The following is a 16,511-nucleotide window of genomic DNA, read 5'->3' on the forward strand; positions in this document are numbered from 1 at the left end:
GGGAGAGGGAGACAGAGGGAGAGAGAAACATCGATGTGAGAGCGACACGTCCATTGGTTGCCGCCCACACGCGCCCCAACCGGGGTCAGGGATCAAACCTGCAACCCAGGTACGTGCCCTTGACCGGGAATCGAACCCGAGACCGTTTCGTGCGAGGGCTGGCTCTCTAGGCACTGAGCCACACCAGCGAGGGCCATTTGGTTGTTTTTGAACTGTATGTCAACTGTGTTATAGTTTAAAGATATTCAGAAATAAGCCAACTGTGACCCCAAAAGGGCTAGTGCTGGGTGGGGGATGGAGCTGAACTAACTCCTTTAGGCCCCGTCACTTGGGAAGTGGTGACACGCTGGCCCGTGGGATGTTCTAGAAGGCGTTGCTAGCCTGCACTTCCCAAAGGGGGACACTGAGTCAGCGTTACAGAACAGGAGCTTTTGCAAGAGCGGGACTCCTCCTTCAGGAGGCCCCCCAGGCGACCGGCTGGAGGAGGGAGAGGAAGAGCCCATTGAAGGATGCCAAGCTTCTCCTGCAGCTCCAAGGAATTCCCAGGACGTAGGAGGAAGGTTTCAAGCCACCGACTAGAGACGCCGTCCTGTCTGGCCGTCGGGTGGCCCGAGGGGTCCACCCACACAGTACAGCGCCTGCTGGTCTTCACCGAGGGGCCTGCCCACCTGGATGGGCCTCCGCGGTCCCCGGGGCAGGAGGCTCCAAGATGCCACCTGCAACGCACACGGGCCGGAGAGTAACGGGAAGTAGAATGCACCTCCCCCCGCCCACCCCCACTGCTTTCGCTGCACAGTTCCTTCAGCCACTGTTAATCCAGGGGTCCTGCCGTCCCTCCCTCCTCTCTCTTCCTCCTCAAATGCCCGCAGAGCGCCAGCCACGTCCAGGCACGGTTCCGGGCCCCTCAGGACACGGGAGACATGCTCCTCTGGGGAATCGGGGCCTCGTTTCCGACTCCAGCCCTTGCTCCCATGCAGAGGGCGTGGACCGTGGTCCTCTGGCCTCCCCCGGCCACGCGAGGGGAGCGGCTCTGGCCAGTTTCTCGGGAGTGGCCGTCCTGTGGCGTGGGCTAGGCAAACGGCACTTAGGACTGTCCGCCTCCTGGTGAGGAGGAGGGAGAGAGGGGCCGTCTGGTGGGATTCACCGCTGAGGCCAGCCCAGGGCATACGGGGTGCAGATCTATGACGAGGAGGTGGTAGACGGGATATACGAGGTCAGGACATGGCGAAGTTCAAAGCCAGCCCGCCCCGCAGGGCATCGGCCTGAGAGAGGCCGTGAAGACTTCACCCGCTCTGGGTCCCCCCGTGATGGGTGCCCCTCCCCGAACCTTAGGGAGGGAGGACCGTTTCGCTCTGAGCTTCAGCCTTCCCGCAGGTGCTGCCGTGAACGTGACCCAGCCTCCAGCGCGAGGCCAGGGCCGGGTGGTGTGGGGGATGGCGGTAAACAAGATGTTCCCTGTCTTCAGCAGATCGGGCGGCCGGGGGAGCGTGTTATGTAACTACCTGTAGCTAATTAGGGTGGAAGCTAAGAAGGCAGAGGAGGGAAAGATGGGCGTGGATAGGGGAGGTTGGAGGCGTCTGACATGAGCCTTGAGAGATGAGGAAGGAGTTTGTCAAGCAGAGATGCAGCGTCTGGACCAGGGGAGCCGGTGGTGCCTGGCTGTGGCATCCAGCTGGGGAAGCGCAGGTGCGTCTGTCCTGCCCCCACGGGAGGGGTCGTGAATGCCCGGTAAGGCGTCTTGCAGGTGATGGGGAGCCGTGGGAGGCGTTCGAGTGAGTCTGGGTTTTAAAAGGACCGTCCTGTCGGCGGTCCCTGCAGCTTCCACGTGGCAGTGAAGATGTGCAAAAGGTCGCAGACGGCGCGCTGTGAGGGATGAGCTTGCCTGTCTGGGTGTGATTCCTGCCCTGTTCCGCGGGTCACGCTGGCTTCGCTGGTCTGTACCGACTGAGTGGTCCTCCGGGCGCTGCTGCCCAGACCCCTGCTCCACCGACCCGCTGGGGCTGGGCGGGGACGCGAGGCAGCGCGGCTCTGGCACCTGTTGCCCGGCCGCCGTGGACTCCGGCCAGTAGGGAATGGAGCGGGCAGTGCCCCAGCTTGAGTCACTCAGCCGGTGCTCCTGCACCTCCGCAAGCACATTCGGGCTGCTCCTGGCCTCAAAGCGGTGCTCCCAGACCTACATCCACAGCGGAGAATCCAGGGCACGCGCCCGCCGGCTGGCTTGCCTGTGCGGCCCCCAGCACCGGCTTAATGGGCGGGAAAGGGGGTCAGTGTCAGGAACCAGAGCGTGTGACCATTTGCTTGGAAATCAACAAACTCGGCGGGTGGGTGGCTCCTCAGAGCTGGCGAGGCACGTGGGACACGGGGAAGGGTGTCCCCCGGGTCAGCAGTGTTTAGGCCACCTCCGTCCTTGACCTCCACCTTCCCGTTGCTAAGGGAAGAGAGACCTGTTCCACAGGCCAGTGGGCGAGTTCTGAGCCACTTCTGGGGCGTTTGTCCTGGCGATGAGCCTTCCCCAGGCCAGGCGGACAGCCAAGTCGTGCCCAGAGCAAGGCATCCTGGGCGGTTTGAAGAGTGGCTCCTGTGGGAGAGTTCCCGCCCCAGAATGTGGGCCAGAGAAAGGCATGCAGCTCCCCTCTCTCACCGGCCCCTTTTCTAGGTCAACACATGCGGGAGGCCCAGAGAGGTGAAGCGACTGGCCCAAGGTCACACAGGGGGCTAGGAACGGGGCACACACCACGCTGGAGGCGGTTATAGTCCCCGGAGCTGGCCACGGCCCTGCTGGCAGACATCCCTGTGGAGAGGGACAGTGCGTATGTGCCGCCTTGCCACCAGCCAGGCACGGGGGACTTTCTCCTTGTCCCGCTGCCTTTCCTCTCGGAAACCAGCCCAGAGCCAGGGTCCTGGGACACCGGGGCTGGAGGGGGCTGGGCATGACACCCTGGGGTGTGCGCTCTGGCCCTTTGCTGTTCTTTTGATTGCTGAAGCTCTTGTGGCTGCTTAATGCCAGGAGGGAGCAAACGTGTTCTCAGGATCTAGATCAGGGGTGGGCAAACTTTTTGACTCGAGGGCCACAATGGGTTCTTAAACTGGACCGGAGGGCCGGAACAAAAGCATGGATGGAGTGTTTGTGTGAACTAATATAAATTCAAAGTAAAGGAGCGGAGGGGAGAGCAAGAGAACCGGATAGAACAGCCGGATCCGGCCCGCGGGCTGTAGTTTGCCCACGGCTGATCTAGATAGACATGGAGAGAGGTGAGGCCGAGAGCCCTGCTTAGAGGCCTGGGTGGCATAAAGCCCCATAAATTGCCCCAGAAAGCCTGCCACCCTGGCTTTCAGATCTCCGTGTAGTGCCCGGAGTTTAACCTAAACTGCCCTTTGGCCTCGGCATCCGTGTCTCACCTGTGAATTGCCTGGTCCCTGGATCTCAGCACCATGGACAGAGCTCACTTAGCCGCGCCCCAGGCTCTCAGGGGCCAGTGAAGGTGCAGGGGGCAAGGTAACCCGGCCCAGCCTCTGGAGAGACCTGGCTCTCCTGGCTGTACGTTTGCCTCCTTAAGTGGGTTCTCCCTAATGCGTGAGAAGCCACCGGCAGCCCCGCTGGCTCGCTTCAAAACAGTAAAACCGTCAAGGCTTTATCAGGCAGATATATAAGTACCGGTCCCGTTCACAGCCCTGCGCGGCATGTGGGGATTGAACGAACTTCCCCAGGTTATCACTCCCACCTGGAGAGCCTGTGTGTTCGGTAAGGAGTCTGGAGAGGCTCCTGCGTTATTGCAGCTCGGAACAGACGTGATCTCCCTGCCGGCAAATGTCACAGGTCAACCCCTCCCCCACCACCACCGGGTTTACTCACGTCTGAAAGAAAGAGGAGAGCAGATGATGAAACGCACCGTGGGCTGGGGTGCTAACCGTTTGGATAAACCAGTCCCTCTGGTTTCCCTGGGAGGGACTCAGCACCTGCCAGGTGGAGAGCCCGTTACTCCATGAGATTTTGGTGGCTCACCGCCGCTTCCGGGGGGCCTGTGTGTTTTATTTGAAGCTGTTTTCGGGGTCAAACCTTGGACAAGCATCTAATTCACTGCGTGATTCTTGGACAATTTGCGCTCGTGTCTCCAAGCCCTGCTTTGGCCATAAGAACAATAGATGGCAACCACAGTTCTTATACATTTGGTGCTTACTCTGGGCAGAAGTCCTTGCCATAGACTTTTTCATTTAATCTGAGCAACAGCTTGATAAAGAAGTCACTATTATTCCCATTTTACAGATGAGGAAACTAAGGCACAGAGACTATTGATTGTGCATATGAAAGCCTCCACGTGGTGGCTTCCAACCCTAGTCGTCTTCATTTTGCTCCCGAGTCCGGGGGCTGCTGGGCTCAACGGGGTGGTTCGAGTTGAGGCCTCCCGTGAGCTCAGACCGGCTGGGGCTGGAAGCTTCTGGAAGGCTTCCTCATGCACACCCCTGGCACCCGGCTGGGAACATGCACACGGCCTGGGAGCACGGGGAGGCTGGCCCAGCTGGGACCCTGGGATCTCTCCGCGCTGTCCTTCCGGCGAGGAGGCCAGGCCCGCCGGCCTTCCCATGTGGCTCCCGTGTCTGTGTCCTAAGAAAAGGTGAGCGGGGAGCAGGTGTCTGTGTCTCCTTTTGTGGCCCAGCCTCAGAAATCAGGAAAGCTCACCCCGGCATGTCTGTTCCACGGAAGCAAGTCGCTGAGGCCACCCGCACGGGAGCGTGAACCATGTGCGGCATGTTTTAAACACCACAGAGCTGAGGGCTTTGCATGAGGGAGGCATTAGCAGGGGCGGGGGGGGGCGGTGGGGATGTGACTCAGGTGGTCGGGTCCTAGCACCTTGGCTGCAGGAACCGGAGCTCTGTCAACTGCACCCCTTCCCCGCGCCCCCGTGCAGGGCTCCCCCCTCACCGTGCAGGGCTCCCCCCCTCACCATGTAGGGGTCCCCCCACACTGTGTAGGGGTCGTCCTAGCACCTTGGCTGCAGGAACTGGAGCTCTGTCAACTGCACCCCTTCCCCGCGCCCCCGTGCAGGGCTCCCCCTTCACCATGTAGGGGTCCCCCCACACTGTGTAGGGGTCCCCCCACACCATGTAGAGGTCCCTCCTCACCGTGTAAGGCTACCCCCTCACCGTGTAGGGGTCCCCTCTCACCGTGTAAGGCTCTCCCCACACCATGTAGGGGTCCGCCCTCACCATACAGGGTAGGGGTCCGCCCTCACCATACAGGGCTACCCCCTCACTGTGTAGGGGTCCCCCCTCACCATGCAGGGTTACCCCATCACCATGCAAGGGTCCTCCCCAAGAAGCAAGCACAGCTGTGTGAGCCCAGGGTCTGTGTGTTTTGTTCAAGGGGACTTGGATGCAGGCCGCACCCCTCTGCACCCCCTTTCCTCCCCTGGCCTCCCTTCCCTTCACTGGGGCCAGGTCTCACTTTCTGGGGCCTTGAGCACTTTGCCTCCAGGGACCACTTCCTCCCTGAAAATGCATCAAAAGTCTCTTCTAAGTAAAAGTTCTTATTTTTTCCTTCTGATTTTACAAGAAATGGAAACATTTTCATGGGCCCTGGGCACTGTGCCTGCTGCCAGCTAATGGAGACATGGGGCCTGCTTTCCTCCCCCCTCCCTGCCCCTCCCTTCCTCCCCCCTCCCTGCCCCTCCCTTCCTCCCCCCTCCCTGCCCCTCCCTTCCTCCCCCCACCCTGCCTCCTCCCCATCTTCCCTCCCTCTCCTCTGCTCCCTGCCCACACTGCTTCACTCTTCATCCCTTGCAGGCCACCCTCCTCCCCTGCACGGAACCGGTTCTTGTCTCTGTCCCCTGGGCCAGTCCAGGAACTGGAACAGAATGTCCCCGTGTCCTGGGCTCCTCTCTCCCCTGGGCCTGAAGGGAAGGGCCGAGCTTGGCTGAGGGACCTGAGCTGAGACTTGCCCGTCTGGTTTCGGCTCATCTCAGAACACAGAGCCCTGGAAGGTCCTCGGGTCCTTTCCTGGAGCCTTCAGAGGCCGGCTTCTCCCTTCTCCCGGCTGCTGCCGGACACCGTGCGTGCACCCTGATTGGCATGTGCGGCGGCAAGAACCAGACTCACACCCTCCGACCCAGCTTATGATCAAACTCTCGTCCGTCTGGAAACGTTTCGTTCAGCAATCACTCTGCGCCAACATGGGCCTCAGAGGGGCAGAGAGACAGAAAACTCGCACGGGAATAGAATGGGAGGCGTCCGACCCAGAATCAGCGCCTCGTGGAAACCAGAGCAAAGCCAGTGGCTTCCTGAGGGAGAGGTGCCCACGGCAAAGTCGTCGGCAGCCAAGGCATCGCCCTTCCTCTCTGTCTGGAGCCCCAGGACTCGCCCCTGCGGCACCCCCCCCCCCACGCAGCCTGGGCTTTCTCTCCCCCCTCAGGGCACACAGCCAAGGAGTAGACTGGGGTCCCCCCTGTGTGACCTCACACGTAGGCCCATCTCCCTGGGGGCCTAGATTCCCGGGAGACCAGCTGCTGGTCTGGCTGGGGTGGGGGCCCTCTGTCCTGTGGCCGGAAAGGGGGGGTCCCATGGAAGGGACAACTGCCTCTCCCAGGCTGTAACGGGGGGCCCCTGGGCAGGGCATGTGGTGCTGGGAGAGGAGTGGCCACCACCACACCTTGCCTGTTCCCGGCCCACGGCTTGGCTGCGGGGCCGGTCTTTGGCTGCACACAGTGAGGAAGCTTGTGGATCGGAGAATTGGCGTGAGAGTCAAATTTTAACCTGCCCTCCGTTAGCATCATCATAGGATACGTACTAAGAAAAATAGGAAGCCCTTAATACCAAGATTTTCAAAAATAAATTATTTTTAAGTTGTTCCATTGAATTAAGTTTAATTAATTGACATTATATACAATCGCGTGTATTGTTCTTGGACTTTCCATTTTGCCAAAGACCACTAGGACTCTGGTTGGTGCCCTGACCTGGTATGTGGGCCCACAGTGGGGACGCGGGGAATGTGGGCGTCGGTGGGTCAGTAACCACAGGCTGGCTGCAGGGGGAGCCTCCCTGCCTGGCACAGTCCAGCCCCCAATCCCCTAGAGGCCCCCATCACAGCCCCACCTCGTGAAGTAGACAGGAGGCTCAGGGAGGTACTGGGCCCTGTTCAAGGTAGCACAGAGCCAGGGGAAGGGTGGGGTTCATTCCAGGTTGTTGAGCCCTAAAAAAGGGTCCTTTCTGATGAGGGAGGTGGGAGTCCATCTCTGGCAGAGGCAAGCCCGTGGTATGGGCGCCCTAACTGCGGAATGAGCACGTGTTCCGTCTGTGAGGGAGGCGTGTTGGCTCAGTCAGGCCTGGAAGCATAGGGCGGTGGGCATGGGCCAGAGGCCGAGACGGAGTCGGGGAGCATGTGGGAGCCAGGCAAGGTTGGGGTGCAGGGAAGCAACGGGGCCCAGTCTGTGATTTAGAAAGACAGCCCTCCTGCCAACGTGAAGGGTGGACCAACATTTGCAAATTAGACATCTGTGCCGGCAGACGCTTTTCAGCAGAGCAAATGTCTGGCATGTGCAGAGAGCACCCAAACTGGCTGATTGCTGAACACACATCTCGGTTAGGGAGCTGGCTACCCCAAGGCCCCACCCGCCCGGGGCGGCCGCCAGAGTGACCGCGACTTGGAATGCTGATTCCGGTCTCGGAGGAAATGCCAGGCCTGTAGACTAACTCTCCCCCTCGTCCGCAGACTGATGCACTCGTGGCGTTTCCTTTAGAAAAAGTCCTTCCTCTGCACAGCCAGGGGGCCGCCCTGTGGGGAGGTGGGCGGGGCTTCATGGCCCGAATGACAGGTGAGGAAGAGGCTCAGGCTACCTGGGGAGCACCGTCCGGGTCACGTAGGTGGATGGGAATGTGGGTCCCTCTGCTGCCAAATCCTCACCCCCAGGGGTTCATGCCAAGTTCCCAGCTCTTGGAGGCACAGCCCATGCAGGTGAAGGGGATTCTGGTCTTGGCGCTGCGGTCACGTGTCCTTGCTTAGCTCCATGAGGCCACAGCAAAGATGTATTCTGGAGGCCACGAGTCCAAAATCAAGTCAGCAGGGCCCTGCTCCCTCGGGAGGTTCCAGGGTAGGGTCTTGCCTTGCCCCTTCCCGTTTCTGGGGGTGGCTGGCAACCCTCGGGGCTCCTTGGCTTGTGGCTGCATCACTCCCATCTCTGCCTCTGTCGTTACGTGCCTCTCCCTGCGTGCCTGCTCTCTGTCTCTGTCCCCAAATCCCCACTCTGTTCTCTTCTAAGGACACCAGTCACTGGATTGGGGGCCACCCTAACCCAGTATGACCTCATCGTAACTCGACATCTATATAGACTCAAAGAAAGTTGCAGGTGCCCTGTGCCTTGCCAGTTTGGCTCAGTGGATAGAACGTTGGCCTGCGGACTGAAGGGTCCCGGGTTTGATTCCGGTCAGGAACTTGTAACTTGGTTGCAGGCACATCTCCAGTAGGGGGTATGCAAGGAGGCAGCTGATCTATGTTTCTAACTCTCTATCCCTCTCCCTTCCTCTCTGTAAAAAAATCAATATGTTTTTTTAAAAAGTTGCAGGTACCAGTGGTAAGGACGAGAACGTATCTTTTAGGGGGACACAGTTCACCCCACTACACAAGAGATTGCCAGGGCAGGGGCGGCTCCGTCGTGGCCAGTCTCTCAGTCAGAGGCTCTGTGGGTCCTCAGTGCTGTCGGCCACGGTGTCTCACCTGTCCCTCACACCTGCCCCCCGTGGCCCCTGTGTCCTCCACTCCTCTGCCAGGATGTCAGCTGCTGCAGCTCGGAGCTGTGGGGACAGGCTGTGCCGCTCGCCGTGGCATCTGTTTGGGCTACTGCCAATGCCCAGATGCAGCGAGTGGGTGGCGGATTGGGCACATCATGTGTTCTGGGGAGCAGGCTGCCCCTGGCTGGCCGTGACATCCTTTCTCGGGGCTCCAGGCAGCACCTGGTGCGTTGCTCAGTTGGGGCATCGCTCTGACTCCAGGGCCACCCAGAGCAGCTGTGTTTAGGGAGGTGGCACAGGGCTTAGACACTGAGCTCATCTTGTTCTTGTCCCGTCCAGATCGCGGACATCCCCGGAGCAGGGACCTCTGGCCACCTCTGTCTTGCCTCCAGCCAGCACTGTCTCAGCTGCATGGAGACGCGGCCGCCTCGTGGCTGGTGCGTGGCGACCCTGAGATGCCCCGGGCGAGTCTCCTCACTTTCTAAGCATCCTGCAGGGCTGCTGAGGGAGCGATGAGGTCATGTGTATGAATTAAACTGTGCACTCGAGAAATGCCAGCTCTGTTGTAATCCGGGAGATGGCTCCGGAGGAGGCGGGTGGACTTGGTTCCAGAACGGACCATAGTGAAAGCCGGTGCCTCGCTCTCGGGCCGCGGGTTGGTGGTGAAGTGGCCGCAGTGGGAGCAGCTCATCGGGAAGGGCGGTGGGTGTGGGCCAGGAAGGTGGCCCCTGGGAGAACGTGTTGTACAGACGTGACAGCAGGAAGATGGGGTCTGTGCTCGCTCTGCCAAGTCTGTGGACTGCGGCCCATGCGGTGGGACCAGAGAGGGGAGCAGGGGCCCTCTAGAGAGTTCTGTTATGGCCTTCTGCCAAGGGCTAGAGGAGACCCTAGAGGTCTGGGGACAGAGGAAGGGGCAGGAGGCAGCGAGGGCTTGGACAGGGGCAGTCTGTCCTGTTCTAGCACAGAAGGCATCCTGGGAAGGATGGGAGTCAGGGTCTTAGGAGACAGAGCCTGGCGCAAACTGGGTGGTCGTGGGGGCTGGCACATCGGAATATATTAGTTCTCTGGCCCTTTAAGAAAAGATTCCTGCAAAGAAGAATTGGAAGTGGCCCAGGGCCAGCAGGGAAGGGGCCATCCTGGGCTAACTCCTTACAGCTCTGAGGGTTCCATCTATCCTCAGCCCTGTGTGTGGCCCTGATTCCCAAAGCTGCTGAATGTTTCCCGAGGAGAAGGGCTGACCGACCCCAGGCTCCTCCAGCAGCCGGCAGAGTGCCAGGCGCACAGTAGGTGCACAGTTAAGACAGCAGACACGACCTGCTGCCTTGCTCGGGCTGTGGTGCGAGCTGCAGCTCTCAGCCGGCTGAGATGAGAACGCTCCCCGGGCGGGGAGCAGGTAGAGAATGCCGACACCGGGCCCTCGCCTTGCATTCTGATGCAGCCGGTCTGAGGGGGCCTGGGCACCCGTACTTTGAAAAGCTCCCCACTGGCACTGCATCCGGGGCTGGACTGGGGCTTCCCTACTGGGCCCGTGCCACGCCTTGCTGGGCAAGTGGCCCGAGGGGCAGCCTGTGGACGTGATGCCTGTGTGGGTCTAACACAGTGCCTGGCACACAGACACCCTCGGGACTCTCGAGTCCAAGGAGAAAGCCGGTTTTGCCACGATGGGTGTTCGGCCTTGTTAGCTCAGGGAAAGGGCAGGGTTAGGAAGGGGAGAGGGCAGCAGGTGGCGAGGCCCGAGCGGGGTCAGTGGCTGTGCTTGCTGGTTAAAGGGCCAGTGGGAGGTTGAGGACCTGAGGGGAAAAGCTCACCTCCTTGCACTAAATCTCCTTTTGGTGAAACAAATGCCATTTTGTCGCACGTCCTCCCCTTGGGGAAGAGGCAGTGCAGTTCTTGCTAACAAACTCGCCTTGAATACACCCCACGTGCCGCGTCCGTGTCAGACAAACGAGACAGAGTCGCTCCCTGTGGGAGCCCAGCATGCGTGGGCCCAGGGCAGCGGGAAGCAGGGAGGGAGAGCGTCCCCGGCCCCTGGAGATCCCGGAGGCGGCACATGCGCAGGGACAGGGTGTGCGCCCGAGGGCCCCTGCCCGCAGTCAAGCTCATAAAATGTTTTGTGTGTGTGTGTGTGTGTAAACCAGTGGTTTTAAAAAAATATATTTTTTAACTTATTTCAGAGAAGGAGAGAGAGAGAGAGAAACATCAGTGATGAGAGTGAATCATGGATCGGCTGCCTCCTGCACGCCCCACACTGGGGATCGAGCCCGCAACCCGGGCATGTGCCCTGACTGGGAATTGAACCGTAACCTCCTGGTTCATAGGTTGACGTTCAGCCACGCTGGGTGGGCTAAACCAGAGATGTTTAACCTTTTTCATCTCATGTACATGCCAGCTAATTACTGGAATTCTACAGCACACCAAAAAATGTATTTTTTGCTGATCTGACAAACATGCAGGTGTGATTCTGATTCAGTCACTGGATGGCTGCGGTATCGGCTGTCGCTCGTCTTATTTGACGACCTGAGGGAGAAGAGGTCAGGCCGCTGGCTGGACAGGCGGGTGCTGCACGCTTTTACAATCCTCGTGGCACGTGGCTGAGGACCGTGGGTGTAACTGTTCCCGGCCACCGAGGAAGCCCATGTGGAATGGCGCTGAGACCCTGCAGGGCTGAGCTGTGTGTGTGTGGTGGGAGGGAGGGGGTGTCTCCCCAGGGCTGGGTTTCTGCATTTGTAACGAACCCCTGAGGCCCGCCTGAAGCAACAGGGCCCTGCCCAGCATGAGCTGCTTGTCTTCGCCCCGCGGGGCCTCGGGTGTCTGAGAGAGCAGCGCCGGCGGCCTCCGGGGGGGACTGAGAACCTGGGCCCGAAGGTCTAGCCCAGGGGTGGGCAAACTTTTTGACTCGAGGGCCACAGTGGGTCCTTAAACTGGACCGGAGGGCCGGAACAAAAGCATGGATGGAGTGTTTGTGTGAACTAATATAAATTCAAAGTAAACATAATTACATAAAAGGGTACGGTCTTTTTTTTTTTTTAATTTCAATAGTTTTATTCATTTCAAACATTTTAACAAGAAGAATGTAAACACTAATTATTATAATTTGAAACTTCAAAAAATGGAGGAATCATAGCACAATAACATACCTTATATTGAAGATGGCAAAGGCAAAATAAAATTGCCTAACAAAGGAAAGGTACAAAAGCCTTTCCAATTAAACTTAAATATAATAAAATAATTTAAAACTAAAACAAATAGAAAAGAACAAAATGTGTAAACAGTAAATTAAACATTTTCTTTAGTGCAACTTCCAAATTATGCCCGGGACGTAGATGTAGATGGCAATGTAGACTGGATTGAAAGGTTTTTGGTCTTTAAAACATCCACTTCAGTGGGAACAGTGTTGTTGGTCTCCTTTTTAGCTAATGCTCTGATACTGTGCTCTCCAGGGGCGTGTCTCCCTACATCCCCACGATAACGTGTCTCCGCATTCCCAGGGTGATGTCGGGGGACGGTCCGCGGGCATTACAAGGAGCCTCTGGAAGATTGAGAGGTTGTTCCTTCTACTGAATGGGGGACATAAATCCGCCCACTCAGAAGAAGGAGCTGCGGCCGTGTTTCCCGACGTTGCCATGTTAACACTGCTGCTGGTGAAGGAGCGGAGGGGAGAGCAAGAGAACCCTCCGCTCTTTCAGCTCCGCGGGCCGGATAGAACAGCCGAACGGCCGGATTCGGCCCGCGGGCCGTAGTTTGCCCACGGCTGGTCTAGCTGCAGTTAGGGTGTGCACGGTGGCAGCGCCTGGCCCTGAAGCATCCTCGTTCAGAGGGTTCCTGTGGCGTGGCGTGGCGTGGCGTGGCGTGCTGTGTGGAGTCCGCGTTCCGTGGGCCGTTCACGCCGCCACCCCTGCCGAGCACCTCTCTGCGCCAAGGGCAGGGCTGGGGGCAGTGGCGATCAGGCGGCCCTCAACTCGCTGGGTGGGAGCAGACGCAGCGTCTCTGGACCGGTGGTGAGATGTAGCCAGGTAAGTGTGGGGTGCAGCAGCACCGAGGCTCAGAGAGGGATTCCTGGGCGTCTCCTCGGCATCTCAGGGGTGCTCTCTGCCCACCCGGGGCCCTCCTGCCACTCTGCTCCTCTCTGTGTACCCAGCCCCTAGCACGGGGTCGGCACCGTGGGCACACCGTGACAGACGCCTGCCGTGGGATGGGCAACTCTGGCAGATGTCTGCCAACCCTCTCTCGGGTGGAAGCTGCTAACTGTCCCACTGAAGCCGGGCGCCACTCCTCCCGGCACACCGCCAGGCTGCGTGGCCCGGTGGCTCCCCGTGAGTGCGGCCACGGGCTGAGGTCTTGCCGAAGGATGTGAGCTGAGTGGTGTGTGCGGGGCTCTGTGCAGCACCGGGTGAACGCGGCCCGGCATCTCTGCAGAGCGGGGGGTGGGGGGGTGGGGGGGGAATGAGGCTGCGGGCAGGGCCTGGGCGCTTCCCCGGGCACCTGGCCCTCGGACCCCTTCCGCTCACACGCATTTCTCAGCTGAGGCTGTGGGTTAACGGGTGCAGGAGCTGGAAGCGGCCCCAGAGACCGCCTGGTATCTTGTCCCCCCGCCCCAAGCCCGTTTAACGTGGGGGCAGTGAGCCCGCAGCGGGCAGGGGCCTGCCTGAAGCCGCACAGCTGGCCAGGGACCGACCGCGTGTGGAGGCCGCGAGCCTTCCTCCCACGGCCGGGCAGCGGCCGACCCTGGTTTTTTCTCCATTCCTCTGCGTTTCCTCCTGGGGTGTCCCATTTCCTACCCCATCCTGCTGCCCCAGGAGGGAGTGTGCTGGGGTCCTCTGAACGCTGTGGCTGCTGGGGTGTGCAGCCCCATCCTGGGTGGTTGCTTCTCCCTGGCCAGTGACCTTTGCCAAGGGTGAGGCCTGCAGAATCCACTCCCGGGCTCCTCGCAGCCCCCGCCCCCAACACGGGGCCCTGCCTCTCAGCGGGGAGGTCACATGGTGGGGGAGGGGGGCAGGGGCGGTGTGCACACCTGGTGCCTGGGGAACAGCGCCCCCTGCAGGGACTCCTGGGCCCGGGGCTTCCACCTGCGAAGGGAAGAATTCCAGCGGCTCTCCACTCCAGACGGGGTGCGCCCTCAGGCCCATGTGGAGTGGGGCCAACCGCAGGTGCTTCAGTCACTGGCCCTCGCCTTCTGCTCCTGGGACCTTGCCCTGGAACGTTCTGCCTGCGGAGGGACAGGGATGCCGTGAGAGGAAGTCGGTGCCTCCTGGCCTTGGGGCGCGCCTCGGATCACGCTGGTCCGGACGGAGGCATTGCGAGAGCTTCCGTTTGCTCCTGTTCCTGCTGCTGCCGTGAATGCGGACGGGATCTCTCTGTGAGCATGAACCGGCCACATCCCGGGGGTGCGGAGCCAGCAAGAACGTCTCTGACCTCCGCGCATCGCGGTCTCTGCACGTGGCAGGCCTGTAACGTCCCCAGGAGCCTGTGAGCGGCGCCGGGGCTGGGGCCAGCGGCACAGAAGTCCCGGGGCCGTGGCAGGGCGGGCAGGAGCCCAGGCCGCAGAGGGCCCCTCAGAGGCTTGGTTCTTGTCCGAGGAAGGCTCCGGACCCTCCCCGTGCCAGAGCTGCTGGGGAGCGACTGAGGCAGCCTGGGCAGATGGCGGGCACAGTGCCCGGTACGCGGCGCTCATCTGCGTGTGCCACAGTGGCTGAGGCTTCCAGGCAGCCAGCAGTTGGGAGGGTGAGTGGTGCTGGCATACTGAGGACTGCCGGCACTCAGAGATAGGAAGAGAAGCGGGGGCTCTATGCCCTTAAAAGGGGTGACCCCATCTGGCCCAAGTCCCCGTTGGACAGACAAGCAAACGGAGGCTCGTGGAGGGAGCGTCTGGCCCGTTACATGCGGTGAGACGAGCCTGGGGACCGTGTTTTTAAAGTGCCATTCGATTCCGTCTTCAGGGGGCTTTCTCCACCAGCGTTTTAAGATCATCTTTTTCTTTGCTTTTTATCCTCAGAGACGGTTGATTGATTCTGTCCTTTACGTGTTAACACGATGAGCCGGGCAGGCGGCGACCCAGGACATAGCTCTGGAGGCATGGGCTTAGCAGAGAAGTAAGCCCGTCGGTGTCTGGCTCGCCGTGAGAACTTCCCAACCGTGGGCGCTGACAAGAGCGGTCACTGGTGGGAGGTGGGGGCTGCTGCAGCCCTGGGGGCTCCCATCGAGATCTGGCGGCCACACGGTGAGGTCAGCGGAGGGGTTGCGTGTTCCCTGAGTGAGAGGTCAGATGGGGGAGCCTCAAGGCTCCGTCTCCGCTGAGGCGGGCAGGGCGTGGCTCCTGCCTTCAGACCCCCTCCCGCAGGCCTTTGCCCAGCGTGGATGTAGATGGTCTCGGAGCTGTCGGGAACCCGTGTGCTGGGGTTGCGTCTGTGGATGTAAATCGTGCAAACGTAGAACGGAGGCCTTCATCCGAAGGACTCTGACTCCTGACAGCCGGAGGGTTGGTGCCCCTGGCTCCTCACTGATCACCCCCAGTGAGCCCCGACTTCCTCTTTTGGAAAACGGGCACCCACTCCAAAGGGACGTACCGTGTCTGCGACACACGTGGCGTTGCTGTTGGCACGGGGGCTGCGGCGAGGACACGATCCCATCACGTGGTTTATCGACAGGGTGGGGAGGAAGAATGAAAAAAACGTGCTTTCAAGTAATAATCGGTACTTTGAGGGAAATAAAGGAGGACACGCAGACAGGAGTGGGGACCTGGCCTGGAAGACCTCTCTGATGATACAGGATCTGAGCAAAGCCTGAATGCCATGCGAGAGCAGATCAGCACGAAAACCTGGGCAACATGTGTTCCTTGAGAGGAAACAGGAAGTGCAAAGGCCCTGGGGTGGCATTTCCAAAGAACGCATCGGCATCGTGGGTACAGGGGTGACTGAGAGGGAGAGGAGAGGGAACCGGGGCAGCTCAGCAGGGCTGCACCCTCTGTATTTCTTAGGGGTGATGCCTTATGCAGGGGTCCTCAAACGACGGCCCGCGGGCCACATGCGGCCCGCCGAGGACATGTATCCGGCCCGCCGGGTGCCGCTGCCTGTCCTGCTTAGCAGCCAACGCGTCCCGGGCCCGCAGTGCGCATAGGAATTTGTTCATAGTTTTTTTTTTTAAACTATAGTCCGGCCCTCCCACGGTCTGAGGGACAGTGAACTGGCCCCCTGTTTAAAAAGTTTGAGGACCCCTGCCTTATAGCAACATCCATTTTAAAACGTCCCCATTCGTTTTGGACAAGTACTGGATCAGAATGGTCACCCTGACTTTTCGCTGCATTGTCAGCAGCAGATCCTTCCTAAAAGCCCTCCTCAGGCAGACGCTGTGTCCAGCACGGCCACAGACACCGGGACTGCCCCGCACGGAGATGAGGTTTTTGCATCTCGGTAGATGGTCAAACCCACCCAGCTGTCTGGTCCGGGTGCAAAAAGCATGTTCAAATGCAAATGCTCCCACGTGAAATATTGGTGGATACCGCCTCCAGAGGAGAATGTTCACGAAGCACAGGCTGTGCGGCCACCGCTCGCGGGCCCAGCTGTTGGCTCCGCAAGACCCCGGCGCTAAGCACTCTCAGCTGCAGGCACATTCATTCAGTTGCTCACCCAGTGCCTCGAGCCAGACATAGGGCCTGGGGGACATGCTCAGAGGTGGCCTGCTGCAGGCCTCTGACACCCAGAGGGGTCCCTGGAGGTGCTGCCAGCCAGGCTGAGGCTGGAGGGAGGAGCAGCAGGCGTCCAAGCCAGGAAGAGAGGGAGCAAATGCAGTGTGGTTAG

The 16,511-nt window shown here is 60.0% G+C and overlaps 1 protein-coding gene across 9 annotated transcripts in view; it reads left to right on the forward strand.

The window, feature by feature from the left end:
- TUNAR (transmembrane neural differentiation associated intracellular calcium regulator) overlaps positions 1-16,511 on the forward strand; it is a 31,932-nt gene that overhangs the window by 5,542 nt on the left and 9,879 nt on the right. The window contains exon 1 of one of the 9 annotated variants that reach the window (XM_080662314.1): positions 1,567-1,686. The exons of 7 other annotated variants lie outside the window; for them this stretch is intronic. In XM_080662314.1, coding sequence (XP_080518440.1) covers positions 1,597-1,686 — 90 coding nt within the window. In that variant the 5' untranslated portion in view covers positions 1,567-1,596. Of the gene's footprint in view, positions 1-1,566; positions 1,729-16,511 lie in introns of those variants that run through there. One more of the 9 variants, XM_080662317.1, reaches the window with a different exon arrangement.

Source organism: Plecotus auritus (assembly GCF_963455305.1).
Source record: "Plecotus auritus genome assembly, chromosome: 1".
Taxonomy (NCBI): Eukaryota; Metazoa; Chordata; class Mammalia; order Chiroptera; family Vespertilionidae; genus Plecotus; species Plecotus auritus.